The sequence below is a fragment of the Euleptes europaea genome, chromosome 20 (assembly GCF_029931775.1).
Source record: "Euleptes europaea isolate rEulEur1 chromosome 20, rEulEur1.hap1, whole genome shotgun sequence".
Classification (NCBI taxonomy): Eukaryota; Metazoa; Chordata; class Lepidosauria; order Squamata; family Sphaerodactylidae; genus Euleptes; species Euleptes europaea.
Window position 1 is genome coordinate 756,376 of NC_079331.1, and position 27,654 is coordinate 784,029.

At 50.1% G+C, this 27,654-nt stretch overlaps 1 protein-coding gene across 1 annotated transcript; it reads right to left on the reverse strand.

Moving 5' to 3' along the window:
* On the reverse strand, positions 1-25,659 carry SLTM (SAFB like transcription modulator). Its single transcript, XM_056865965.1, has 21 exons — positions 25,477-25,659; positions 23,797-23,884; positions 21,378-21,442; positions 20,296-20,466; positions 19,242-19,289; positions 17,574-17,598; positions 15,783-16,251; positions 15,149-15,198; positions 12,355-12,467; positions 9,880-10,029; positions 8,641-8,750; positions 7,897-8,054; positions 7,333-7,424; positions 6,454-6,617; positions 5,964-6,144; positions 4,713-4,837; positions 4,193-4,363; positions 3,241-3,555; positions 2,829-2,967; positions 969-1,126; positions 1-109 (listed from the first exon to the last, which is right to left on the reverse strand). Exons 1-21 carry the CDS (start codon positions 25,657-25,659, stop codon positions 1-3), a joined length of 3,084 nt encoding a protein of 1,027 aa, XP_056721943.1.
* Positions 25,660-27,654: the final 1,995 nt, after the last annotated feature.

Sequence of the window (27,654 nt, forward strand, 5' to 3'; positions counted from 1 at the left end):
TCAGTATCTTCGTGGCAGTCCACTCTTGAACTGCTTAAATCCAGAACCGCTTCCCCTCTGCATGGAATTGCCCGTGATCTGTACAACTCTGTTAATGGGCGAGGAATTACTGGAAACGAAGTTTGAGAAAAAATAGAGTTAAAGGTGCCAACTTCACTTCTTCAGATGCTCCCTCTCTTCTGCAAGCTTTAGGAAAGCGCATTGATAGGGCTGGGTTTAAATCTCAACCCAAGGCGGATGTTAGGAAACACCTATGCACTTAAGCTTCTCACACACGGTGATGGAAAGCGCCACCGAGTCACAGCCGACTTATAGTGACCCCGCAGGGTTTTTAAGGCAAGAGATGAACAGAGGTGGTTTGCCCTGGGACTCCCATCCAAGTACTAACCATGGCTGACCCTGCTTAGCTTTCCAAGATCTGGCAAGATCGGGCTAGCCTGGGCCCTCCAGGCCAGGGGCTTCCCGCACACTCCCAGCGCTATTCTGCGAGAATGGTATGCCAACAAGGGAGGAACAGCTCTTGGGACACGCATTCTCTGGCACGCATCAGGAATAAAACACCACTCCAGTTGTGGGTGGGAAAGATGGCAGAATAATACTTCAGGGCTGTCTCCATTTACTGCACATTATTCCGAACTGGGCTCAGGTAGCAGTTGTGGGGGAAACATGAAAACTATGCAAATGACTCTGAGGGGCCTTCTTTTCAACTGTCCCCAGAGCTTCCAGCAGGCAGAAAGCTGCCTCTGAGGAGGCCTACGGGGACTTGCCAACAGCCACAGGATTCTTCTCACATTTGCGAGGGATCAATTCCCAGCTGATGGACTGACCGGTACAGCTTCACAGTACCCAACCGGACAGTTTGTGCAGTCAAGCTCCACAGATTAGGGTCCCACTTGTGGTCTCAATTCTCTCTGCAAAGCTAAAGCGAGGCAATCACAAGGGGGGGAGGGGGAGGGAGGGACATCTACCTTGAGTGCGGGGCCATCATGCTGCTTCCACTTCGGCTGTCTCCCATCCGCCTCGTGTCATGGTAGCCGCTGCCCTGCGAGCTGGCGCCGTGCCACTCCTTCCTGGGCCCACTGTCGCGGCTGTGCCGCTCAACCACGTGGCGGTCTTCATTGTAATGCTAGGAAGGAACCGGGGCGGTTACTCTGCTGGCACCGAGACCTCTGGCTGCCATGTCGCTACGCACACCACACTCGGGCCCCTGGGGCTATGCCACAAGCCGAAGCAATCTCCGGCAGGGGCGCCTGACACGGACCCCCAACTGCCGAGGACGGAAGCTGAAGCTGGGCCCTGGAGCAGGAGCTTCACCTCAGACTGAGCCTTTAGACTGGATGACGCACGCGAACGCAGCAGGCACAGGGGCTACCGGCAAGCTGCATCCACCCACCTGCCATCTGGGCAGAAAGAAGGCTTGAGCATACCAACACAGGCAGGTGGCAGAAACCGTTTGCAGAGCCTCTTCTGGAGTGCACGCTCCCCACCCCCACTCCTTTGGAAGGAGGGAACTAGCTCAAGATTGGGACTCTGACAAGGACTGTCAGGGAGACCGGATTAATTTCAAGAAATCATTCCACTTTGATCAGCAGCCTCCCTAGACTGCGATTTCTCCACGGCATATGAGGACTGGGAACCTGCCCTCTGTGGTGCTGAGCTGCACACAGAGAAGGGCCATGCAGTTACTAGCAGGTGGATAAGAACGTTTCTAATGCTAGTAAAACTGATTTATCCAGCCCAATGTCAAATGAAGACAAGGAAGTGCTTGAATGGGTGGAGAGGTTTGCCAGCGCGGCCGTCCCAGCTGAGGCTGCTGGGAATACACTGCTTTCTGCTCAGATGAATGTTTAGTAGGACATTCACGGACCTAAGCCAGAAGCAACGGCTGTTTCAAAATAAAAGCACAGCTAAGGCTTGGGAACACACAACTTTGGTGGCTGTCAGCTGGCTTCCACAACATTCAGAATCCCAGTTCTGCCTGGTGAAGACCACAACGGTGCTGGCCCACAACCCCTCCGGATTCAGAGCACTTCCCCCATATAAAGGAGCCTTGTCAGGGTCTGGGTGCAAATGGCACCTGGAGGCTGGGCTTGTAAGGCAGAAGCAGCAGGGGTCTCTGGTGATGGCCCATAGTCCTTGCAATTCCCCAAGGACCGGCCAGGCTGCTTCATTGTTCAGCTGTCAAGGACACGTGCTGAACATCTTTTTTTTTTTTTTTTTTTACAAGCTCTTGATTAAGTTGTCTGTTTTCTGCTGCTGGCTATAGATTTGTAGTTTTATGACTAGCATATTTATTCTGATGTGGTTTTTCACTGTTTTGTGGTATAGGCCACCTTGAAGGCCCAGGTTAGGCAAGAGGCAGCACATGAAGAAGGAGGAGTTGGTTTTTATACGCCGACTTTCTCTACCACTTAAAGGAGACTCAAACCGGCTTACAATCACCTTCCCTTCCCCTCCCCACAACAGACGCCCTGTGAGGTCGGTGGGGCTGAGAGAGCTCTAAGACAGCTGTGACTAGCCCAAGGTCACCCAGCTGCCTTCGTGTGTAGGAGCGGGGAAACCAACCCGGTTCATCAGATTAGCGTCTGCCGCTCATGTGGAGGAGTGGGGAATCGAACCAGGTTATCCAGGTCAGAGTCCACTGCTCCAAACCACCGTTCTTAACCACGACACCACACTGGCTCTCATGAAGAGGGAGTTCCCAATTTAACTGACAGAAAACACAATACACAGAAGTCAGTTTTAAGACTCACCAAGTTCCTGACACAACCGTATCGGCCGGCATGTTAAGCCGCTCAGCCACTCTGGCTGCAGGACACGCGACCTACCTGTCCCCCACTCCCTCGTTCCATCACACCTCGCTCCGCCTCCCTGCTTCCGTAGCCAGAGGCGCCACTGCGGCTCCCAGTGGCCGCGCCTCTCACTGAGTGTCCGGCGACTTCCCTGCTGGACCGTTCTGGCCTCTCCCTATAGAAAGAACATTCTGGTCAGTGGGCAGGCATGTTTATCAGGGCATGGTTGGGTTGACCGCTACACTCTTCAGAGACACCAATCAGACCCTTGTCCCATCAAGGCGAGAACTGTCTATTCAGTCTGGCGGCAGCCCTCCAGGGTCTCCAGCATTTACACAACCACACTGTTCTCAGCCAACAAACAGCACCAGGCAGACCGGGGCAGGGATTTGAGCTTGGTATTCACTCACTTGGGCAGAATTTCCCGCCAAGCCCCAGGAAAAGTCACCTGGCATCCCGCTTGTCAGGGTTGATGCTTCCTTCGTTTTTCCACGAGGCCTGCCGGGGTGGGTTGGGCCCCGCCTCTCGCGGGTGGCGGCCGTGGGGGAGCTCCGGCCTCTCGTGAATGATCACGGTCCTCCGCTCGTCTCGGTCTCCTCGGACTTCGCGCCGGTCAGTGTCCCGAAGTTCATTTCTGGGCTGGGGGGGCTCATTTCTTCTGGATTCGCTGAAGTTCTTGGGGTACCGCTCGAAGCCAGGCTCTTCCCGTCTGGCGGTGGGCCGAGTCTTTTTTCCATCACCTTGGTTCACAAATCGCTCACGCCTGTTCAGCAAGGCAGGGATATGTTCAGATTAAGAAGAGTTGGTTTTTATATGCTGACTTTCTCTACCACTTAAGGGAGAATCAAACCGGCTTCCCCTCCACACAACAGACACATGGCATCATCTGCTTAAGGTCATAGAATCAGCATTGCTGACAGATGGCTATCTAGCCTCTGCTTAAAAACCTCCAGGGAAGGAGAGCTCACCACCTCCCGAGGAAGCCTGTTCCACTGAGGAACCACTCTGTTAGAAAATTATTCCTTATGTCTAGACGGAAACTCATTTGATTTAATTTCAACCCTCCCTTAGAGCAGTTTTAGGCTCTATTGCACAGCTTTTATCCATCCCTGGGAGTTCCGTTCCTAGTTATATTGTGGGTATTTATGAATTTATTGTTAAATGGTTTTTATTTTGTTAGCTGCCCTGAATAGGTTTCTGGTGTGGCAGCCTATGAAATAGTCTAAAACAAATAAGGTGCCTGCTATTTCTCACAGAGTCACTCCTCTCCCCTTCAGCTGGGTTGTGAAAAGCTTCCTCACAGGTGAGTTCTAGCAGGGTACTCAAGGCAGCACTTAAGCCAAAGCCACGGCTGCAACAGAGAGGAACGCTCCCTCTGTGGCCATCGCTGGCATGCATACCTCTCGAAGGAGGACGACTGCACGGCGGAGCCCTCTGGGTAGCGGCCCCTGTCTCGGTGGTCAAAGTCACTGAACCGGTTCTGCTGGCGGCTGTATTCCGAGCCGTGGCCAAACCGAGCGTCAGTGTCCAAGGACATCTTCTTATTTTCATTCCAGTAGGGTTCGTCTCTCCTTCAAGAAGAAGAAAAAAACAAGGGGAGAACGTTACAAGTGTGATCTGAGAACTGGTGCCTGAAAGTGCTGCGGCTGTCTTACTGTCTCCAGTGAATTACACTGGCCAGGCCCCTCGCTGAAATAAGAGTTCCACCAATGGTCAGCTCCCTCGCCCCACCTCGCAGCTTCCTACGCTTTCTAGTCTCCTGAACATTTTCCACAAGTTTCCACACTTCGTTCTAACAGTCAAAGCTTGTTCAAGGAGGAGGCACCATTCTATGCACAAGCCAGGCATCGTTAGTCACTGGGCAGCCATGATCAGCCTTAGAAGTGGAACGCTGCCCGTCTGAAAAGGAACAAGCTCTACCTGTGATCAACATCACGAGGTCGTTTCAGAGAATTCCTTTTCTCTTGCTCGTAACGAAGCTGCTGCTGCTGCCGCCGGAGCTCTTCTCTTTCCCGAGCAATCCGCTCGGCTTCCTTGCGACGCTCCTAACCGGGACAAAGATCATGGGTGTCTTTTCAGAAAACTTTACTAAGGGTATGTGTGACGTTATTTCTTATCAACCTGGGGGCAGGCGGCCTCATGTGCTACTGATTTTAGACACAGAGGCAACGACAGTTCCAGCCAGAGCCATAACTAAGCGGCTGCAAGTCCCCAACCCCGTCTTCGATGAACCGCACCCTGCTCTTTAGGGGAGGGGGAGGAGAGCAGCGCAACATCCACAGCACTACAGAATGCAGTAGTACCAGCTCCCCAGAAAACCCAACAGGCTGACCCGCCTTTACTAAAATCTTCAGGGGAGGGGCTGTGGCTCAGTGGTAGAGCATCTGCTTGGCATGCAGAAGGTCCCAGGTTCAATCCCTGGCATCTCCAGTTAAAGAGACTTAGGCAAGTAGGTGAAAGACCCCTGCCTGAGACCCTGGAGAGCCACTGCCGGTCTGAGTAGCCCATACTGACTTTGATGGACCAAGGGGGGGTCTGATTCAGTAGAAGGCAGCTTCATGTGTTCAACTCCTGAAGGGTGAGAAGGGCCTTCTCAGTGCCAGAATGGGACAGTTACACTCATCTCCTGCCCCATCCTCCATGGCTCTAAAGCAACTGTCCCGGACCTACACACCCCTCCTTCCACGAGCCTATTCAAAACTGGGTGAAGTCGTGCCATGTGTACAAAGACACCTCTGTTGCTCAGTCTGCATAGTTCCTTCCAATGGTAGAAAGGAGAATTTAGCATCTCAACCAGTGAAACGCAGGAAAGCTCTTGAAGGGTTTCTATGGGCTCGCCTCTCACAACGCTGAAGCTGCATTTCCATGAGGGTCTTTCTCCAGGTTTGTTCTCCCCCAGCCGACTCCCACGTTCAAGGAGATCCACACAATCCACGGGCTCACGGAACACTCTCATCTCGCCCCACTTCCAAGGAATAAGCAGCAGCAGAAGGGCGAAATGCTGCTCTTTTTGCTCGTGAAGCGGAGGATCTCCCCTAACCCTGGGCAAGCACCGGGAAGCATTTGTGCTCTCAGTTCACCAGTGCCCATGTGGCCTTTAAAAGGATGTTCATGTTATGACTGGGCAGGTGGACCCCGCCCAATGAAACTGGAAGGAGTATAATTTGGTACCTGCTCAATGCGGATGCGTTCCCTTTCCAAGCGTTCGCGTTCCATTCTCTCCCTCTCCAACTTCTGCCTTTCGATTTCCAGCCGCTCCCTCTCCCTCTGCAAACGCTCGCGCTCCTCCCGCTCGCGGATAAGTCGGATGCGTTCCCTCTCGCGTCGCTCACGCTCAGCGATTTCTCTTCGCCTGCAAAAGTGGGGATTCGAGAAATGGGGCGGTTGCAGTCTGCAATGGAGATCGGCACTCCCTGAAACTTAACTCCATAGAACCATAGAGTTGGTGACCAGCCGAATTACGGCTGTCCTGTTTGGAAGTTTTTTTACTTGGTCTGGAGGGCTGCCAATTTGTCATTTCTTTTAAGGCAAGGAAAAGGCCGCAGGAAGTTCCAGCTCCCTCCCAGCATCCCCTACTCATGTAGGAGCACAAGCAGAGAGCCCTGGCATAGGCCTGAAGACCTTCCACCTCTCTTCTGCCAGTCAGTGTTCCAGCCCCTACCTGCGCAGCTCTACGGCACGCCGTATCCGTTCCAACCGGACCATGTGCTCGCGCATCCTTTGCTCCTTCATTTTCTCAAAGGGCAAGATATCCTTCCGGGCTCTGTAGTCTCTGAACTTCATTTTGTCTTGAAGGAAACGCTCTTTGTTCCTTAATATCTGTGGCTGGAGAATGGTATTGACACAGCATCAGAGTGAGGGAGTCTTGTTCACAGCATGACTGTCACGAAAATCAACATGGCTTCCAGCACACGTTCCAGGGCCTGAGAACTAGAGATTCCAAATTGCAAAACTCCAAAGTCCACCCCCCCCCAGGGAAGCTGCGTACTCCTCCCCCACTCTCAAATGCTCCACCCTTCACTATTCCTCATTGAGGCAAAATGCTTTTTGTACAACTATCTTGACTAAAAGGTAAAGGTCCCCAGTGCAAGCACCGGGTCATTCCTGACCCATGGGGTGAAGTCACATCTTGACGTTTCCTAAGCAGACTTTGTTTACGGGGTGGGTTTGCCAGTGCCTTCCCCAGTCATCTTCCCTTTACCCCCAGCAAGCTGGGTACTCATTTTACCGACCTTGGAAGGATGGAAGGCTGAGTCAACCTTGAGTCGGCTACCTGAAACCGACTTCCGTCGGGATCGAACTCAGGTCGTGAGCTGAGCTTGGACAGCAGTACTGCAGCTTACCACTCTGCTCCATGGGGCTCTTGTATCTTGACTGAGGCCCTTCAAACTGGGGCACATCACTCTTGCTTTCAGCGCAGCAGAACTGTGGCTTCAGAGCCCAGTATCAAGTCGCGACTACGTGTGGCTTCCCGAGGCCCCCCAACTGCGCACGTCAGAAGGAGACGAAGGCCAAATCCAAGGTGAGCTTGGAACCTTACCTTTTCAAACCTCCCCCTCCGGATTGGCCTTGGGTGCATCTGGTCTCTTTTCGTTTGGTCGAGGACTACCATGTGACTAGGGCTTTTCACACCTGGGGTGGGGGTAGGCGAGACAGACATGTATCACTCAGGGGCAACAAGAACGAAGAACGCAGGCTTTTTGCTAGGCTTGCATGTACGTTTTGCTTTCATGGCTTCACTTTCTAAGACAGCTCTTCACCTTGACAATGTCACAAAACAAAAGGAGCGCGTCAAGAGGTTCACATGACTGAAACCCCAGCAATTGTTCTAGGGGGGAAAAGGGGAGGAGAAAAAGGACTGCCAATCTCAGGGTAATAAGGAAAGCTCAGGAGTATGTTTTACAACGCCAGCCCTGCGTCAACACAGCTGCTTACAAAGTATTACAGAAAAGCGGTGTGAACACAGACACAACCACCACCACCCTGCCCCAAGTTAACTGGGGTCCATTTTAGAGACACGAGTGCAATCCTAGTATCCCAGGTTTGCCCATGTGGAAAACTAAGCTGTGAATTTGTCTGTAAAGAGAACAGCTGGAATGCCTACTGATTCGCTTCTTCTCCTCAGATGGTTTAGCGGGCTCTTGAGTAGGGCAGCTGGCTCCGTTATCGCTCTTCTCATCTTTACCTTCGGGTTTCTTGGCATCCTTACTCTCTTTCTTCTCCGACTTGTCAGATCTCTTATCGTCTTTTTTGGATGGAGCCCTTTCAAAAAAAGAAGGAAGCCGTAAGCAGGGCTCCGTGGAGGCAGAAACGGCACGGGCGTGTGGAAGGTGGTGTTCGATCAAGCACTCGGGAAGCTCGACCTCCCACCAGAGAACAGCCATCACTGATAGGCACCACCGCCAAGTTACCTCTCACATGTTGTCAGAATAAGGATTTAGCTTAATTAACGAGCAACCCGTCTTCTTGTCCACACAATGAAACCTGTACACATTTGGTTGTGTGCGATATATAGCTGTATATACACACTTCTGCGGTATGTAAATTTATCTGCTGCATGTTCGTGGAAGGCAATTATAAACAATTATAACCCTTACCCCACCCATAGGATTTCTCAGAAGCGTCTGAATGCATGCAGGAAATGCCTGACAAAGGCTAGGCAGCTAGAGGGGCCTTCGAGGTAGAGCTTCTTGGTCCGGCACAGCCCTTAGCCAAGCAGCGGAACGGATGCAAGCTTCTCCAACTGGCAGGGGGGCTTCACTGCCACCCAGAAAGGCCGCGGCTTCTCCTGATCTCAGACTAAATGGTGCTTGACCTGCCCAAGCCGGAAGAGGCAGATGGAGCTTACTTGCTGGCTTTATCGCTCGAGGCTGTCTTCTTCTCTCCGGGGTTCCTGCTGGAGCCAGACTTCTCATCGCTCTCTTTCTTCATCTCTTTCTTGGAAGGGTCACCTTTCACCTGCCATTTTAAAGAAGGCACGTGATGGATGGACAGGTACACTGCCAGGCAGGGCATCTCGGGTCTCGTGGAAGAGAAAGATGCTCCCTCGGAACCAAAACAACTAGCTACAAGCTTTGAATTTACATTCAGGCCAGAGGGAAAAGTTTTGTCAGGCACCCAGGCCAACCGCTGCTTGGCTGTTAGGTCAGGAGGAGGCCGGTTACAGATTAGGGCCTTGGGGAAGCTACAGATCTCTCACTCCTATCCAACATCTCTATTAGGATAGAGGCACGTTGCAAATATGCAAACACACCAAAGCCAGCTCCAAATCATGTAAAAGGAACATAACCAGTAGGAGACAGGCCTGGCCCCTAAAACCCTGTATGATTCCCTTCCTAAATCAACTCCCACCAGGCTGTGTCATTTAAACAGTTTGGAAAGCAGCCCGGTTTATCTCAGAGTGAGTCCAAACAAGTTTGCGTCCCTCAGAGAGACCAAGCCAGCAATGGGCAGCCTCTGTCCTCAAGGAACAGGAGCAGGCCTAACAGTGGGTAGTTCCCAACGGGAGGGGCTGTGACTCAGTGGCAGAGCCTCTGCTTGGCATGCAGAAGGTCCCAGGTTCCATCTTCAGTTAAAGGAACCAGGCAAGTAGGTGAAGGGAAAGACCTCTACCTGAGACCCTGGAGAGTCACTGCTGCCGGTCTGAGTAGACAATACTGACTTTGATGGACCCAGGGTCTGATTCAGTATAAGGCAGTTTCATGTGTTCATTTGGGGAGGGTCCATGGCTCAGTGGTAGAGCATTTGCTTGGCATGCAGATGGTCCCAGGTTAAATCCCTACCATCTCCAATTAAAGGAACCAGGCAAATAGGTGATGGGAAGGACCTCTGCCTGAGACCCTGGAGAGCCGCTGCCGGTGTTAGTAGACAATAATGACTTTGATGGACCAAGGGGGGGGGGGTCTGATTCAGTATAAGGCATCTTCATGTGTTCATGTTGTTTTGTTATCGTGTGGGTGGAACAAAACCTCGAATTAGGAATCAATTCTGTGGCTGCCTTAGCGGGGTGGGATTATCACTTCAGGGTGCACTTCCCACCCACCCCCGTGCACGACTGTTCTATGCTGCTGAGAAGCAGGGCACCTACTTTCTCCACAGAAATCTGCTGCCCGTGCAGCTCCGTCCGGTGAAGGTGGGCGATGCACCTGGCCACCTCTGTGCTGGAGGACATGGTCACAATGCCATAGCACTTGGCTCCGGGGCTCCGGGCATTGGTGACCACTTTCGCAGCCAGGACCTACCAACAGATACCAAATGCGAGTCAAGGTTTTAAGCCAACCCCCCCGTCACATCAGCGCTCTCCACTCTGAGGATGCCCATTCGTAAACTCCTCTCAGGCATCTTATGCGCCTTTAAGGCCAAAGGTTGCAAGGCCAGCTTCTCAGCAGGTATCTGCAATGCATGGCCCTCGTCTGCTTGCCTCAGAGTCACAACGTTGAGCCTTCTGTTGAGCTGAACCTTGATATGCAACACTTGTTTAGGCCAAGGCCAAGAACACACAATCTCAGTTTGAAGAGAAGTCTCAGGCTCCCTCTCGTACCCCCCCACCCCCAGCGCATCCACAGACAGGCCCGGCTGGGCATCGACAGAGCTGCCTCAGCTTCATCGCTGACTTCCCAAGCTCGTAAGAGAAGAGCTGCAAGCCACTGCCACGACCAGCAGGAGTTTTACTTCCTGGCCCATTAGCAGCCAGAATCAGAAGGCGCAACCTTTGCTACTCGGATCTAGCTTCTGGCCTCCTGCTCTCTCATAACCTTCCTTGGGAAGCTGTAACTCATAGAAGAAAACAGGTCCTTTGTGGGGCACCCAAGCCTTCAGTCACAGGCCACAGCCCATATTGGGGCATATTCTGTGGCGGTGGTAAAAGACCACCATTGCAACCATAACATGGTACCCAGAGGAGCTCTCTGTGGCAAGGGGTTTAATCTGTACTGAGCATCAGGAAGAGAGGTGAACTGTACAGCTCTGTGACCTTGAGAACTGGGGAACGTTTCGTGGATATGACCATTTAAGTGGAAAGAATGCTCCACCAAACAGATCCGGAGCAACCACTTGGCAGTGTTTTATTGCACACTTTTCAATGTGTGCAATCTTAGATGTGGGAGAAGTGGGGCCAGCCTCCAGCATGCTTGATCCTAACGTCTTCCTGGCTCTTGAGATGAGCCAGAGGAGGCCTCGCCAGCTGGGACAGTTGAGGTTGTCACACTCCCTCTGGAGGGAGGGAACGGTTCCTGGGAAGCTTCAGGAAGCTGTGGTGCGAAAAACCCCTTTGGAGCAGCAGACTCTGGGCACTAGCAGTTGGGACAGCTTTAGGCCTGTCCTGGGCAGTCCATCCCTGGGCAAGGCGACTTGCGCATGCAATGCTCTCTCCATTCCAAGTTCCCTGAGATGAATCAGATTATCCGAGCCCTTATTTGCCTGGCTTCTGCCCAGATTTTGGCACCGAAACTGCCTTGGATGGCAACCTGCATGAAGAGTTGGATGGTGTACCTAAAGTTGTTCATTCTTCTCAACAGCTGCTTTCAGCGCCACTGACAATAACTTTTAGATTGCCGCTGAGCTGCCTTGTGATGGATCCGATCCTTCCTTGAGATCAGAGCCCCAGAAGGCAGTGTGTTAGAGGACAGCCTGCTCTTTCCCCGGGGCCTTTGGGGTTCCGTAAGATTCCATCTTGTCGCCAATGCGCTTTAACATCTGTAAGAGGCCACGGGGCGGGGGAGGCTGGGAGGAGGTGCGGTGCCACTCATATGCTGACACTCAGGTCGTCTTCTTGTCTGCATCAGATCCTAAAGCAACACTGGATGGTCTGGATCAGTGCCTGAAGACAGTGAAGGGATGGATGAGGGCAAGCACCTTGAAAATTAATCCAGGAATCGCTGAAGTGTTACTGTTTGGTCATCTGCTGATCTGGGATTCAGCCTGTCCTGGATGAGGTCACTCTCTCCATGAAGACTCAGGCTTGCAGGGTGGGGGTATTCGAGGTCTTGCTACCCAAGGGTCAGGAAGCAGCAGCAGATTTGAGTGCATATTATCAGCTGCAGCACTTCTTGAATAAGTCTGACCTAACCACAGTTACCAAACCCTCAGGCTATGTGGGGCTGCCTTTGAAGAGTTCCCAGATGCATCCTTCAGTCCAGAATGCAGGAGCCCAGTTACCACTGGAGATAAGTACTGGGACCATGTTGATTTCCTGGGTACAATTCGAAGTGCCGGATCGGACCTTTAAAGACCCAAGTAGTTTGGGAGCATGGTACCTCCTCTCCAATATGAAGCTTTGGACATTGCGAGCTAGCCAGGCCCTGCTCTGGAGGTCTGACAGGTGGCAATGCCTGACAGGGCCTTCTAGGTATCAGCTTGGGGGGGGGGGAGAGAAGTATCTGAATGAAGTCAAATGTCTACAGTACAAGACAGACCAGAAGACACAAATTTAGGAAAAGAGCTCTCTAGCTTCTATTGGAGCAGCGGCCTGACAGAGAAAAAAATGTGCCCCTTGAGCCTCAGCGCCCTCTCTCAGCCAAGCTCAACTGAAGAGCCAGTTAACCCCGCGGAGGTGAAGCCATACCTTGCCGTACTTGCCAAAGAGATTTTTCAAGTCAGCAGCTTTTGTGTTGGAGGACAAGCCGCTCACCCACAGGTTCCTGGTTGAGCTGCTGCTGCCGCCACTGCTTGCGCTGCCTATGAGAAAAGCCACAAGGTCATGTTTCAGCCTTCGCATGCTCACCCGCGTGGCAGACAACCACTCCGGATGCCTGCACCACTACTCGCTTTGGATAAGCAGGACGTGAAGATTGGGGGGGGGGGTGAACTTTGCCACTGCTGACAGAGCAAACACAGAATTTTAGCGAGCTTCACACACTCTTCTGAAGCAGTGACAAGTTAGCCACTGACTAGCCAGAGCCCACTAAAATGGCCAGCTAATTGCCTCCAGGATCAGAGGAGCATGCCGAATATATCAGGTGCTGTGGAAGTCAGGCAGGATGGTGCTGCTGTGGTCGTCTTGTTTGGGGGCTTCCTAGAGGCGCCTGGTTGGCCACTTTGTGAACAGACTGCTGGACTTGATGGGCCTGGGTCTGACCCAGCAGGGCTTTCCTTCTGTTCTTATGCCTCCTAAAAACAGGGTCTGCCACCCGGTTCTTACTGCTACAACAACAGTCTTGGTTTGCAGCAGTCTATCTCATGAAATTAAGCCACTTCACCAGACCTTATACTCCGGCACAAAAAAGCCCATTAGGGGACCTTCAGCGAAGTCACGCTGACTGGTCAAAAATATTTTTAAATCAGGATTATCCACAGAGATATTATACAGCGAGGAAAACTGTCCTTCTGAACAAAGTGGTTTCCTATTTATATTTTATTTGTAACGAACAACAGGCTATATGGTGTGAGAAGGATCTACACAGGTTGTTGGGAGAGGGGAGGAGGCAATTTCTGCTAATTCTCTAATGCCGTGGCAGCCCTTCAACTTCCCTTCAGGCTGCCCCTGGGGATCCTGGGGGCAGAGGAGTTGTACTTCTATGCATGGAATTTAGACGGAACCCAACCCAGAGTTACCATGGTGGCAAATATCCCAGAAATTCACCTAGCACGAGAAAGCAGCACAATCTACTCTGCTAGTACGTGACGCGTGACTCGCATTGGCTGCATGTGGTATTCCGATTAAGTGCAAGCTCTGTGATAATGAGCACAACGCTTTGATTTCATACACTATTTTGCTAGGAACACACAACAAGGAGGTACAAGCCCCCAGCGATGCAATCCTCTCTTTTGCACATAGTTCTCTCTCTCTCTCTGTGTGTGTGTGTGTGTGTGTGTGTGTGTGTTAAGTGCCGTCAAGTCGCTTCCGACTCATAGCGACCTTATGAACGAAAGTCCTCCAAAATGTCCTATCTTTGACAGCCCTGCTCAGGTCTTGCAAATTGAGGGCTGTGGCTGCCTTTATTGAGTCAGTCCATCTCTTGTTCGGTCTTCCTCTTTTCCTGCTGCCCCATAGTTCTACCCCCATACTTAACAGAAGCAGACATCTATGACTACTCTGGGTGTAAATCATTACGTCATAAGGATTTGTTTGTGCGTCACAAAGTCGCAGGCAACTTATGACGACCCCAGCAAGGGGCTTTCAAGGTGGTTTGCCATTGCCTGTCTCTGCAAAGTCTTCCTTGGTGGCCTCCCTTCCAAGTACCAACCCTGCTTAGCTTTTGAGCTCTGACGAGATTGGGCTAAGGATTTGTTATGGCTTATATATTGTCTAAATGACAAGCAGAGCAGTCTTATTGAAAGCCAAGAGAAATAACAGTCCCTGTAGGGTCGCTCTCCCTCCTTGTGCCTGGCTGCTTAATTCATGTTTGAAATGATAACATTCTCAGTAATTCAAAGGGTTGATTTACACCCCAAAGTATAACCAACCAATACTACTTAGATGGAAGCAGTAGCTCTGTGTAATGGGAAGTTCACTAGACTAAGCATGGGGAGACCTGGACTCAAATGCCCACACTGACATGAAGCTTACTGGGTCAATCTTGGGCCAGTTCCTCTCAGCCTAACCTATTTTACAGGGCTGTTGTGAGGATACACAGAGAGGTGAGAGCAATGAACACCCTCCCGAGAGGAAGGACAGGGTAGAAAGGCAACTCACAGATAGAATAATAGAGTTGGGACCACCAGGGTCATCTAGTCCAACCCCCTGCACAATGCAGGAAATTCACAACTACCTCCCCCACCCCCAGTGACCCATACTTCATGCCCAGAAGATGGCCAAGATGCCCTCCCTCTCATCATCTGCCTCAGGTCATAGAATCAGCATTGCTGACAGATGGCCATCTAGCCTCTGCTTCAAAACCTCCAGGGAAGGAGAGCTTACCATTCCCGAGGAAGCCTGTTCCACTGAGGAACCGCTCTGTTAGAAAATTCTTCCTAATGTCTAGATGGAAACTTTCAACCCATTGGTTCTGATCCGACCTTCTGGGGCAACAGAAAACAACTCAGCACCATCCTCTATATGACAGCCCTTCAAGTACTTGAAGATGGTTATCATGTCCCCTCTCAGTCTTCTCCTCTCCAAGCTAAACGTACCCAGCTCCTTCAACTTTTTCTCAAAGAAACTTAAGTTTCTTAGCTCATAGGACTTAAGTTTCTTAGGACTCGGTTTCTTAGCTTTTACAGGTTCAGAGGTTCTGCGTGCACACGCCTGAGATCCTATCTGTGTGATGCGCAGAGACCACAAAGAAGAACCAAACCTTAAAGAGAAGGCAACGCCTGAGCAGGAACATTCCTCACTCTTGATTTTCAAAGCACGTGACTGGACAGAAAACTCACCCCAGGACTAGACACCAGACCTAGGGGGGAAAGGGCCCCATTACCTTTCTCATCCTTCGATGCAGTCTTGCTTTCTTTAGATTCCTTAGTAGAGCTAAAAAGGAACAAAAATCAGAGCAAATTGAACTCATGGAATTTCCTTGCCAAGAACCTTATGCTATTAAAGCAAATCATTTCTGAAACATAAATGAGTGAGTGAGGGCTGGTCTGTAATTTGAGGAAATGTGATTTTTGCCCCTCATCATGGCTTCTTGCACTGATTTTCCCCATCATGCCCGAAGATCTAGATTTTCTGACAATTTTATTCAGTGGATATATGGCAAATCTTCTCCACATTCAGGACTGGGACTTGGCTTCATTTTGGTGCTCTTAGAACTGAGAGTTGTTCAATACCATCATCACAGGGGTACTTAAAACGTGACTACTTGAAAAAAATAATAATAATATGCTGTCAATTCACCAATGCAATCTGCAGGATAAAGAATATACGAAGATCCCGGGTGGTTTTTTTTTTTTTTGGTTTTTTTTTTTAAACACAGGTAACTTATGGCTGTCAAAACATTTTATAGGCAGGAGCATAAGACACTAATTACAAGTTTCTTGCCGCTACCCCCATAATGCAGAGTGATCTTATTGAATGCTGGTAGTACCTTAAAGAACGGACATAGAAAGACAAACCTCTTTGCTTGACCAGTGGCCCCAGTAGACGAGGGACCTTTCTTCAGAGTATCCTTGTCTTTGTCTCCAGATTCTGCCTTCTTCGAGCTTTCTCGGGCTTCTTTCTTGACGGGATCCCCCTTCATGCCGTCTTCCTTCTTACCATCTTTATGGTTCTCAGTCATCTCATAAGCCTTGCCTTCCTTCTCCAGGCTTGGCGCCATGGCATCCTGCCCATCTTTTGGCTTGCTTGCTTCTGAATCTGTAATTTTCAGATTTTTACCTGTTTCCAGAAGGTCATCGCCATCAAAATCCAGCGTGATGGCGTCTTCGGCCTGGATTGTTACCGATATGTTATCCTCCTCAGCTTCTTTCCCAGACGCGTTTGCTTCCATCTCTTCGTGAACCGACTGGTCAGCCTCAGCTAGGCTCTCTTCTGAAGGAAGAGGCTTAGATACTTCTTGTGTACCATCACCAGAACCTGCTTTATCTAAGAGGATTCAACAGGAATAAATATGGCAAAACAAGAAGTTTAAACATTTTTCATATGCATAAAGCTCGAAGAGGACCTAGAAAACACAAAGCCGGTTATTAGAACTGATGGAAGGTTAGGAGGAAAAACATAAAGGGGCATTCACACACAAATCAATCCTTTACCCAGGATCACTCATTCTTCATGGCAAACCAATTTTCTAGACACAAGTACCAAAAAACGAACAGGTGTGGGTGGGCTCCGTCCACAAGACACCTGCTCTTCAGTACAAGCGTCTGGCTTCCGAAGCTGGAGGCGATGGGCAAAGAAGCGCTCCTTCGTGGCTCAAAAGCAAGTCAGTATTCCCAGACGTTCATTTACAAGTCCGTTCATCTTCCAGTATCCTTCCGATGGCTCAGAGCTCAAGAGCCAAATCCTTCGCAGCTGCCCAACTGTCCCTTTCTTCTTTTCCAGTGGCCCCTTGCCAGCCACGGTGCAGTTGCAGAAGTCAGCTGTGCTCGGTACCGCACAAACTCGAGGCCAAAGTTCACAGGAGGCCGACGGTCTTCGTTCAGCGTGCCTGGGGGTCCATGCTCTCAGTCCTCTCGCCAGCGCCTCTGGAGGCGTTCTCACTGTACACGAAGAGGCTTCTGCGCTGGGACTCCTCACAAAAGACCAAGCTTACACCCACGCACGCGCACAACCTTCGTGACTTCACGTGTACAGTCACAATGATCCCATGTCCGTTAGTCCACCAACAAGCAAGGTCCTTAAGAGTGCTCTCTATGGGTCTTCTTTAGCAAGAAGGTTGGGTAGGGTGTGGCTTCCTGTAGTTGTGCTCCACAGAGCAGCTTTTAAAGGCGTCAGTGAGCAGACTCCTTCCGTGTGTTCCCAGATCTCGCCTGAGACCATGAAGCATGATGTGGCCTTTGCCAATGCAGTAGAAAGGAGAAAGCTGTCCATTGTTTGAACGGCTGTCAGATTCCATTCTGCAGAACTTTTCACTCCCATGAGGGCACTTGGCAGTTGTGCCAGTGCAAGACAAGGGCACGCGCCAAGACTTACCGTACATAAACAATTCTGACTCGAGGAGTAGGGAAGCTTTGCTCAATTAAGGCCCTTTTGTAGGCCAGATGCACAGATCAACAGGCAGTAAAACAGCTTGTGTGTGTGTATGTGTGCAATTCAAAGAAAAGCCAGCTGAGAGCACAGATCCAGCCACTGTCCATGGGAGACGTGCTCACAGCCAACATGTCTGATATGGACGAGCCTGCTATTTGTAAAAAGCAACCTGAGGTGTATTAAGAGCATTCTGAACTCTACTGAACTTCAAAACATACCTCTCTCGTTCTCTTCTTCTCCGTCCTGTAAGTCAGGGAAAAAAATCCACTCAGTATTTACCATTCTCTTTAAACAGAGCAGGCCAACCACCAATCATTCAGAAACTGAGCAACCGGCAGAAAAGTCTCACTTTCAGTCTTCTGCTGTTGTTTTAATGATGTTTTAACTTTGTAATACTGGTCAAGGACCGCAATAAATTATAATGAATGAATGAATGGTCTTCTGCTCTGTCAACATCTACTTTAAAAGAATAAAGCCGGCAATACTTTGAAGAAGTCTGGTTTAAACTACTTTAGAGACCTACATTCCTTCATTCTGCTGAAATGGCAGACATTGTGCCCAATAAGGCATAACTTCGCCTGCTTTTTCCACGCCGCTGGTCTGAGATGCAAATTCTACCTTTGATAACTCAGGCAGTTATTATAAATTAACTTGCAGGTGGCAAAGAGGCAGATAATACAGATACTCCATACACAATTTGCCAGTCTGAGGAAAGCACTGCAGCTACGTGAACCCGCTGAGAGAAAGGATTTGGGACTGAGACCATCAATATATGACAGCCAACTGTTTCTTCTTTTCAGCCCACTGGAGGCAGGACACACCTCTTTCATGCATTACTGCACTCCCTGCAAAGGCCAAGCACGCAGCTTCGGCCCAGGTGACCAGCATGCCTCAAAGTGCCCTCTGTCGGTCCGTACTGGCAGGCGAGTCACAAACCTTCCAGTGCAGAGCTGAGCTGGACACAGTTATCCGCACGCTAGGAGCAGGGAGGTATTTACTGCAAAGCCCTGTATGTGCCGCTGCCTTGGAAGACAGCTTGGGAACTACAACTGGTGTAGGACATGGCGGCTTGCTGTGGACAGGCTGGCTGGCATGGCGACCGAGGGCAGCCAAGCCAACACAAGAGTGGATCTTTGGCACTGTTGCTAATCAATCAATCAAACTTTATTGGCATATACTCAGAAACATGCTCATTGTTGCTAATCTGCAGGCTAGGCTATCTCAGAAACAAGAGGAGACCACGGCTTCTCATTCCTCAAAAACTTATCAAGTCTGGCTCGAAAACCCAGGCAGGAAGCCACAATCTCATTCCTTCCTGACATTTGGCTCTGTCTTCTGAAGACTGATATGTTCTGAGCTTTGCTGAGGTATTCTCTTACTTGTTGGTTTTGTTACACTTTTTGCATTTGCTTTCACAGTTTCTATTGGTTTTTAAACAAGCCTGAGACCTTCTTGTTGAAAGGTCATTTAGTAGAAGAAGAGTTGGTTTTTGTATGCCGACTTTCTCTACCACTCAAGGGAGACTCAAACCGGCTTACAGTGATCTTCCCGCCCCCTCCCCACAACAGACACCCTGTGAGGTAGGTGGGGCTGAGAGAGTTGTGACTAGCCCAAGGTCACCCAGCTGGCTTCATGTGTAGGAGTGGGAAAACAAATCCAGTTCACCAGATCAGACTCCGCCGCTCCAAACCACCGCTCTTAACCACTACGCCACGCTGGCTCCCTTTAGACCTTTAATATCAATACACCGCGCAGTTACGGGTCTATTAAGCTTTCCTATGCTGCGATGAAATCTTGCACTTCCGTATCCCCCCTTTCCTTCCAGTGGAACGCAAATGTGGCCTCTGCTTCCTAAGCGGCCCTGAGAAGGGAATTGAAAAACTTACGCGAGCAGCAGCAAAGCTTCCATCTTCCGCATCTTGAACATCAGAGCCCTAAGGAGACAAACCAAGACCCGCTGACTAGGCTAGTTCGGGACTAGCGACACTTTCAGAAGGAAGTGGGGGGCAGCATTTTCTGCTTCAACAACTGATTTAAACACGCTGCCACAGGTGGAGCCAACGGAAGGGGAAAGCCGATCACGGTGAACTGACAGGATGCCTTCGGAGACATCCCTGCAACTCTGCGATTCTCTCCATCCACAAGTCTCGCAGCCTTGTGATGACTTCTCAGAATGGAACCAGTTGCCTAACAGAACGCCACAGCCACAATCGCCGACTGTCACAAAGTACATTAAAAAGCCCTGTGTGTTGGTGTCAAGCGCTCCTCAAGCTGAGCTATTTCATCACGCCCTTGTTTTAAGGAAGCACCATACAATACGCCAGGACAGGACAGGCGGGCTCGGAGGCAGAGGAGAGTTGGAAGCTTAACTCCCCCACCTGCATTACTGCTGAAGACATCTTCTAGCACTACTTAATCCTACACTGCTGCAGCAGAGGACGAGACATCTGATGTAAACCATCAACACGAAAGCTCGCTGGATCACCTTGGGCCTAACACACACTCTCTCAGCGTAACCTACCCCACAGGGGTGTTGTGAGAATAAGATGGAGGAGAGGAGAACGATGTAAGCGGTTTTGGGTCCCCATTGGGGGAAAGGTGGAGTACAAATGAAATAAATAAGCATCATTGATCAAAGGTCAACAGTAAGAAACTGGGTAAATTAATTCCTAGGCTACAGGGTGGGGTGGGGAGTCATCACCATCCAGACGAGTCCCCTTCTTCTCAAATACCAGTTCAGACCCTGCAGAGAAAGCCCCTTCCTAAGTAGTTTTTGCATTAAATTTTATTAGCTGTTATCAACTCTGGAAGCTAGTTTCTGGCTGAGAAACAAGAACATAAAAAACATTTTTAACAAGCTAGAACAAGACAACTCTCAAAGGCATTAAAGTTTTCAACGTTCCATTCCAACATTCCACCAAAGGGGTTTCTGCAGCATACCTGGTTTCCCGAGTCCTTTTCTGTCCGCTTCGAATGAGCTCTCTTCTTCTCCGCAGGAAGCGACGCCTTCGATGCTGAGGAGTCGTCTTCATTTTCCACAGATTCTTCAGAGTCCTTCAGTTCATCATTCCCATCCTGGTCACTTGCCTCTTGGGCTTCCAGTTCACATTCCTTGCAAATATCAACACCACTTGATATTAACACAGGGACATTCCCAGGACTGGGCAGTCAGCAACGCTTAAAGCAAGGTCTCTTCCTCACTTTAACGGTTCGTGCTTTGAAGATTTAGCCTAGTCACCAGTCTATTGCTTGTAATTCACAGACAAGTTCTTATTTACTGAATAAAGTAATTGTCACGGTAGGAAGGAGAAAATGGCGCCTTTTCCTGCTGGGAAACCCCCTTAGTTTTCAGTCTTCAGGGGAAACTAGGTCCGCAGGAACTTGGGTGGGGGTTAAGGACTTCAACTTCTTATTATCACAAGGAACTCTGCACAGGCTCTGGAGAACCAGCTACAGCATAGGTAATGTGTTTAGCCTAGTTAGTGCAACTGTATTGGTTTTTATTTGAATATTTCTGTGTTGCTGTGTGCTTCCCCCTGTATTTTGTTTTCCTTTTTTTCCCCCAACCCTTTTTGAATCTAACCACCCTTTGCCCTTTTCACTCTCTTTTACAATAAACCTTTTTATAAAGACATTTTGGCTTCACTTAGTACAGTCTATGCCTCTGTAATATTTCTCTTAACAGCTTCTCGGTTTGCTGGACCGCACAGGTCCTGAGTGGTAGGTGGCGGTGGGTTACCAGGGTACTTTCCAGGGAACCCTGTCTGAGGGAGTTTCCCAGCAAGGGAAGGCACCATTTCCCCCTACCTGCTGTAACAGTCATATACTTGCATAACTGAAAAAGTGATCAATTGCAAGTTCAGACTGAACATTGTTTTCTATTATTTTTATTATTATTAAACCTCGCTGCCTTTATCCAGCAAGCAGTGCAAAAATAAGCAATCCTGATTAGTCCTGTGCAATTTATTCCTTATTAAGGGTGCTCAGGTTTGGAGCTCTTGTTTCAGACTTCATAACATTACCTTGACCAAGGAGTCGTCTTCCACTGAAGCATCGCCACTCAGTTCATCGGCTTCCTGCTTCTTACCTAAAGAAAAGGGCACGCTAATGACCACTTTGAATTTACGTGTCCTGCCACGTGACAAAAAGAGCCCTCGGATTGTTTAGAACTGCTTAGAAATAAGTTTATATACCTTCAATTATATTTTTAAAAATAGACTGATTGTAGACCCACTTCAGACTTATATAGATACATTGTCTAGAATGTGCAAAATTATGCTACTAAATATATATGTTGTGTGCCCTGTATGTTGTTTCATGTTAAAACTTAATTAAACATTCTTAAAAAATAAATAAAAAAAAGAGCCCTCGGCAGCATACCAAATAAAACCCACACCACAGATCAGGGATTCCCAACCTATCTGAGCCTGAGAGCACATATGGACCTTTTAATATTCAGCAAATGATGAGAACTAAGTGCTTTGAGCAGTAACTTTGAATAGTCTTTGCGTGTGGAAAGTTTTATTTATTTAAAACGTTTATTAGTTGCCTTTCTTCCTTACAGAGCTCAAGGCGGCTTACTAGATAAAATATATAAAACAAAATACATTTAAAAATGAAAAGTAAAATTTAAGATCACAATCCAGAACTGTTAGCAAACTTAACCACACATGGTCCCAAATAAAACCATCATCAACTGCCTCCGAAAGGTTGACAGTGAGGAGGCGTGGAGGCCGCTTCATAATCTGTTCTGGGTGTGGAAGGACACACATATGAACATTTGAAGCTGCCTTATACTGAATCAGACCCTGGATCCATCAAAGTCAGTATTGTCTACTCAGACCGGCAGCAGCTCTCCAGTGTCTCAGGCGGAGAACTTTCCCATCACCTACTTGCCTGGTCACTAACTGGAGATGCCACTGGGGATTGAACCTGGGACCTTCTGCATGCCAAGCAGAGGCTCTGCCACTGAGCCATGGCCCCTCCCCTCCACACGGGCTGCAGGAAGCAACAAGGGTTGGATTTTTAGCTGCTTTGTGTTTCCGGAGTGCGAGAGTGACTGAAGCAAAGCAGCAAAGTTCAGCAATACAGGAGGAGGAATCACCGCAGTGACATGAGATACACCAGTCAGGAGGCCGCCCTCCTAGGCAAGGGGAAAAGTTCTTTTGGGGCATCCAGCAGCATGGCTGTTGGAAGGGTCAGATGAAAAAACACTGATAAATCACTGTTTAGGTAACATACAAAGTACCAGTGGGAGAATTTGATTTGAAGTGCCTTTATACTGCCTCAAGATGGGTACACACGAATCCACTTCCATGCACACCCACTCTGAATCAAGAACAAACCTTCAAGCAAGCCAGCACTCTCTGTTGTGGGAGCATTAAAAGCACTCTGGTTATCCCTTGAAACTCAAAGGGCATTATACAGCACAGAAGGCCACTTAGGCTGGCACTGAACTGCACCTGTTTTCCTATCTATTTGTGCCAGAAAAGCCACAAGATAGAACATCCACCCATCTGTAGACAAACTCTGACCTCTTGTGAAAGACTGACCAGCCATTTTTACACATAGCAAACTTTCTAATTCCACAGGCAACTGCACAACATGAACTCCTCCCATGACATGGTGTCCCACTGTGCTATGAAGACAGCCGCCCACAGTGGAAAAATTAACCACCAGCTGAATTCAACACAGCTACCTACAATGCCACTTGCATCTGATTATCTTGTCCTTTCAGGGCAGAAGGATGCTTAAACATGATAAATTTGAGTAACAGGATATTGGCTATGAGGTATTGCTTGGCTCCATAATGGATTTTTTTTTTAAATACAAGCTGCCTTAAGACTGAAACATGGCACAGAGATATATACGATCTGAAGAGTTCTTTCAGCAGAACAATTTCTGCTGGTCCAGCAAACAGTATCGATGCTGGCTCCGTTTTTTTAATTCAGAGAAGCCCAGTATGTAAATGAAGACAAAAAGCAGAGTTAGAACTGCAGCACAGATTGAGTCAGAGGTCCCCAATCCTTTTCAGTCCATGGGCACTTTTGGAATTCTGAAAGAGTGTGATGAGCGCAGTCACAAAATGGTTGCAATAGGAGGCGGAGCCAGCCACAAAATGGCGGCCACAGCTCACCTTCAGTCACAGAGTGAAGATCCCTGTACTGTGGTGGCTGCTGCTAAAGCAACATTTTTTTAAAAAATGACACATTCAATCTAATATGCAATGGCCAATCAGAAGCCCTGCTGGGCAAAAACCCTACCTGCTCCCTCCCACTTTCTAAAAACTTGGTGGGGACCATGGCACCCCCCATTGGGGACCCTGGGATTAAGGCCTCGAACAGGTTAGTTATGATTCTGACAGGAGAAGACAGTTACTCGGCTTTTCGAATAAGTAATGCTTGTTTAAGAAATGTCAGAGTTCTCAGAAAAAGTTTTAACCTTTGCCTTTTGTTGGTTTCTTGTTTGGAGTATCAACTGAGACAGCTATTTCAATATTATCTGGATCTCCTCCTTCCTCTTCAATAGCCTAAGACAAAACACAAGGAGAGGTGGTGAGAACTACCGATTTTACTCATGCATTCATGATTATTTTGCTCTGGCGCACACATTGTTGACTAATTTTCCAAATGATAATACAAGTGATTCATAATAGACACTGCCTTCCAGAAGAGCAGTTTCAAAAATAAGAGGCGTCCCATGATCATACTCATACCCAAGAATGCAGACCACCAGAGAGCCATTTAACTTATCCATCCCTAACAACGGAAGAACCAGGTCAGATCCGATTGCCATTTCTCTGAGCAAAAGTCAAATAAGTACTTGATTGTTTAACTCTATTTCAGTTAATGTAAGTTACATACATAGTACGAGTTTAACCTCAGCAATGCTACCAACCAAAGCAAAAACCTTGTTACTGTAAAACGCGGAACATTTTGCAAATCAGTAAGAGGAAATCAAAAGGAAACTCAACCTGCTACGGTGCACTCAAATGATTAACTATTAACTGTTCATTTCGCAAAGCCCATTAACTTCCAAATTCATAAGCTGCCTGTTCAGACGATACTGCTTCACCTCTCTGCACAGTTAGTTGAGAATCATGCAAAAAGACTCTGCAAGCCCCGAATCAATTTCTCACCACACACAGCCTAAAAATTTCTCACCGTATCAGCCTAAAAATTTGTGGGCATGGAGTGGGGGTCACTGGGGGGGGGGAGAGGGAGTTGTGCATTGTGCGGGGGGGGGGGCTGGACTAGATGACCCTGGTGGTCCCTTCCAACTCTAGGATTCTGTGACCTCAGGCAGGTGATGAGAGGGAGGGGCATCTTGGCTATCTTGTGGGCATGGAGTGGGGGGTCACTGGGGGTGTGGGGGGAGAGGGAGTTGTGAATTTTCTGCATTGTGCAGGGAGGGCTGGACTAGATGACCCTTGTGGTCCCTTCCAGCTCCATGAGTCTATGGCCATCTGTCAGCAATGCTGATTCTGTGAACTTAGGCAGTTCATGAGGAGGGCATCTTGTGGGGGGGGTCACTGGGGGTGTGGGGGGAAGAGGGAGTTGTGAATTTCCTGCATTGTGCAGGGGGGCTGGACTAGATGACCCTGGTGGTCCCTTCCAACTCTACGATTCTGTGACCTCAGGCAGGTGATGAGAGGGAGGGGCATCTTGGCTATCTTGTGGGCATGGAGTGGGGGGTCACTGGGGGTGTGGGGGGAGAGGGAGTTGTGAATTTTCTGCATTGTGCAGGGAGGGCTGGACTAGATGACCCTTGTGGTCCCTTCCAGCTCCATGAGTCTATGGCCATCTGTCAGCAATGCTGATTCTGTGAACTTAGGCAGTTCATGAGGAGGGCATTTTGTGGGCATGGAGTGGGGGGGTCACTGGGGGTGTGGGGGGGAGAGGGAGTTGTGAATTCCCTGCATTGTGCAGGGGGGGGGTTGGACTAGATGACCCCGGTGGTCGCCTCGGGGGAAGAAGGGTCTTCCTTCGGAGCGCCGCCTCGGCCCTCGGGGGGGGGAGGGGAAGCACGCGGGGCCCCGGCCCAGCGGCGGAGACCTGTGGGTCAACCCCGAGGAGAGGCCCGCCCCTCCCCCTCCCCCTCCGCGGCCTGGCCGGGCCTCACCTGCTTGAGGCGGGCGATGAGGACGGTCTTGACGCCGGCGACGTCCAGGTTGCGGCGCTTGAGCTCGGACTTGAGGTCGATGACGCGGAGCTCGGTGATCTTCTTGCTCTCGGTGGCGGCCGGGTTCGGGCCCGGCGGCGGGGCGGCGGCGGCCGAGGCGGGCCCGGGCGGCGCGGCGGCCATTTTGCGACTGAGGCGGCGGAGGCGGCGGCTCTCGCCTCACGCGCAAGTCGGCGGCGGCACGAAGGGCCCGGATGGAGACCGCGCAGGCGCCGTGGGGGCGGCAGCAGGCCGGCCGGCCGCGCACGCGCAGACAGACGGGCGGCGCTCTCCCCCCCCCGCCTCTCCGGCCGGCTCCTTTGCCCCGCCCTTCGAGGCGCGCTTGACCCCGCCCCGCAGAAGGGAGGCGGAGCCGTTGGCAATTGGCCGCCGGCCTGGCTCTTCCGAGAGAGTGGATTCGCCCTCCCGGCTGACGCAGGGGGGCGACCCAGCGTGCGGCGGTGTTTGCGTTCACAAGTGACGCGTGTAGACCGACTACGTGCACGTGTTTGCGTTTGCATTCGCTGCTACAGAGGAGGGGGCTGTGGCTCAGTGGTAGAGCATCTGCTTGGCATGCAGGAGGTCCCAGGTTCAATCCCTGGCAGCATCTACAGTTAAAGGGACCAGGCAAATAGGGGATGGGAAAGACCCTTTTCTGCCTGAGACCCTGGAGAGCCGCTGCCGGTCTGAGTAGGCAATACTGACTTGGATGGACCGAGGGTCTGATTCAGTAGAAGGCAGCTTCATGGGGAGGGGTTGTGGCTCAGTGGTAGAGCCTCTGCTTGGCATGCAGAAGGTCCCAGGTTCAATCCCCAGTGGCATCTCCAGTTAAAGGGACTAGGCAGGTAGGTGATGTGCAAGACCCCTGCCTGAGACCCTGGACAGCCGCTGCCAGTCCGAGTAGACAATACTGACTTTGATGGACCAAGGGAGGTCTAATTCAGTATAAGGCAGCTTCATGTGTTCAGGTTTATTTGGAAGTAAGTCCAATTGAATCCCTTCACATGTTGCTTGTGGCAGAAATGGTAATGGATTAGAGCCCAGTTCGTCGGAGGATAACTGTGTGCGTGTATAATTCATGGGTATAAAGGAAATAACTGGAAGCTGTTAGGTCAAAGCGCCCGAGCTCCAGACTGCCCTATGAAAGGACTTCCAAGGGAGACGTGAACTGGCATTCATTCAGCATGACTCATGATAGGTCTTACCTGTCTTGGCAAATCCTGGAATTCCCTACTCATTAAAGGTGCCAGCTAACTTCTGGCCTCTGCTTTGCATCTTTCTTCATTGTATTCGAATGTACATGTTTGGTGGGGGAGGCATGAAGGACGCAACAGAATTTCCAGCTGCAACATCTACGTTCATTATCTGAAATCAGTCTGGGCTCTTCCTTTACAAAGACCTCTGCAATACATAAGAACACAAGAAAGGCCCTGCTGGATCAGACCCAGGCCCATCAAGTCCAGCAGTCTGTTCACACACAGTGGCCAACCAGGTGCCTCTAGGAAGCCCCCAAACAAGACGACTGCAGCAGCACCATCCTGCCTGTGTTTCACAGCACTGAATATATTTGGCATGCTCCTCTGATACTGGAGAGAAGGGGTATGCATCATAACTACTATTCGTAAGAGCATAAGGAAAGCCATGCTGGATCAGACCCAGGCCCATCAAGTCCAGCAGTCTGTTCACACACAGTGGCCAACCAGGGGCCTCCAGGAAGCCCCCAAACAAGACAACTTGAGCAGCACCGTCCTGCCTATATTCCACAGCACCTAATATATTCGGCATGCTCCTCTGATCCTGGAGAGAATAGGTATGCATCATGACTAGTATCCATTTTTACTAGCAGCCATTTTTACTACTAGTAGCAATAGTAGTTTTGTCTGTGCCTCCCGCAACAACCCTATGAGGTGGGCTGCCTGTTTCATAACTGAAGCTGAGTGAGGGCAGGCCTCCCTTTGCTGTCCCCGCGCCCCCCCCCGTCCGAGGGCTGAAGATTGACGTTACAATCGCAACAGCCAACCCTCACGTCGTTGCTGCGCCGAGGCAAGGAGTTCCCCCCCCCCCACACCATGGGCAGCAGGCTGCCGTGCTTTCCTCCGACCAGCAGGTGGCGCGCCGCTCTAGGAAAAAAGGGGGCTG

Excerpts from the sequence above, each read along its gene's own strand:
- SLTM (XM_056865965.1), bottom strand. The coding sequence starts at position 25,659 with ATGGCCGCCGCGCCGCCCGGGCCCGCCTCGGCCGCCGCCGCCCCGCCG. Across the intron at positions 16,252-17,573 it reads AGAAGAAGAGAACGAGAGAG|ATAAAGCAGGTTCTGGTGAT; the intron begins GTATGTTTTGAA and ends GAATCCTCTTAG. Across the intron at positions 7,425-7,896 it reads TGAGGAGAAGAAGCGAATCA|GTGTGAAAAGCCCTAGTCAC; the intron begins GTAGGCATTCCA and ends CCCCCACCCCAG.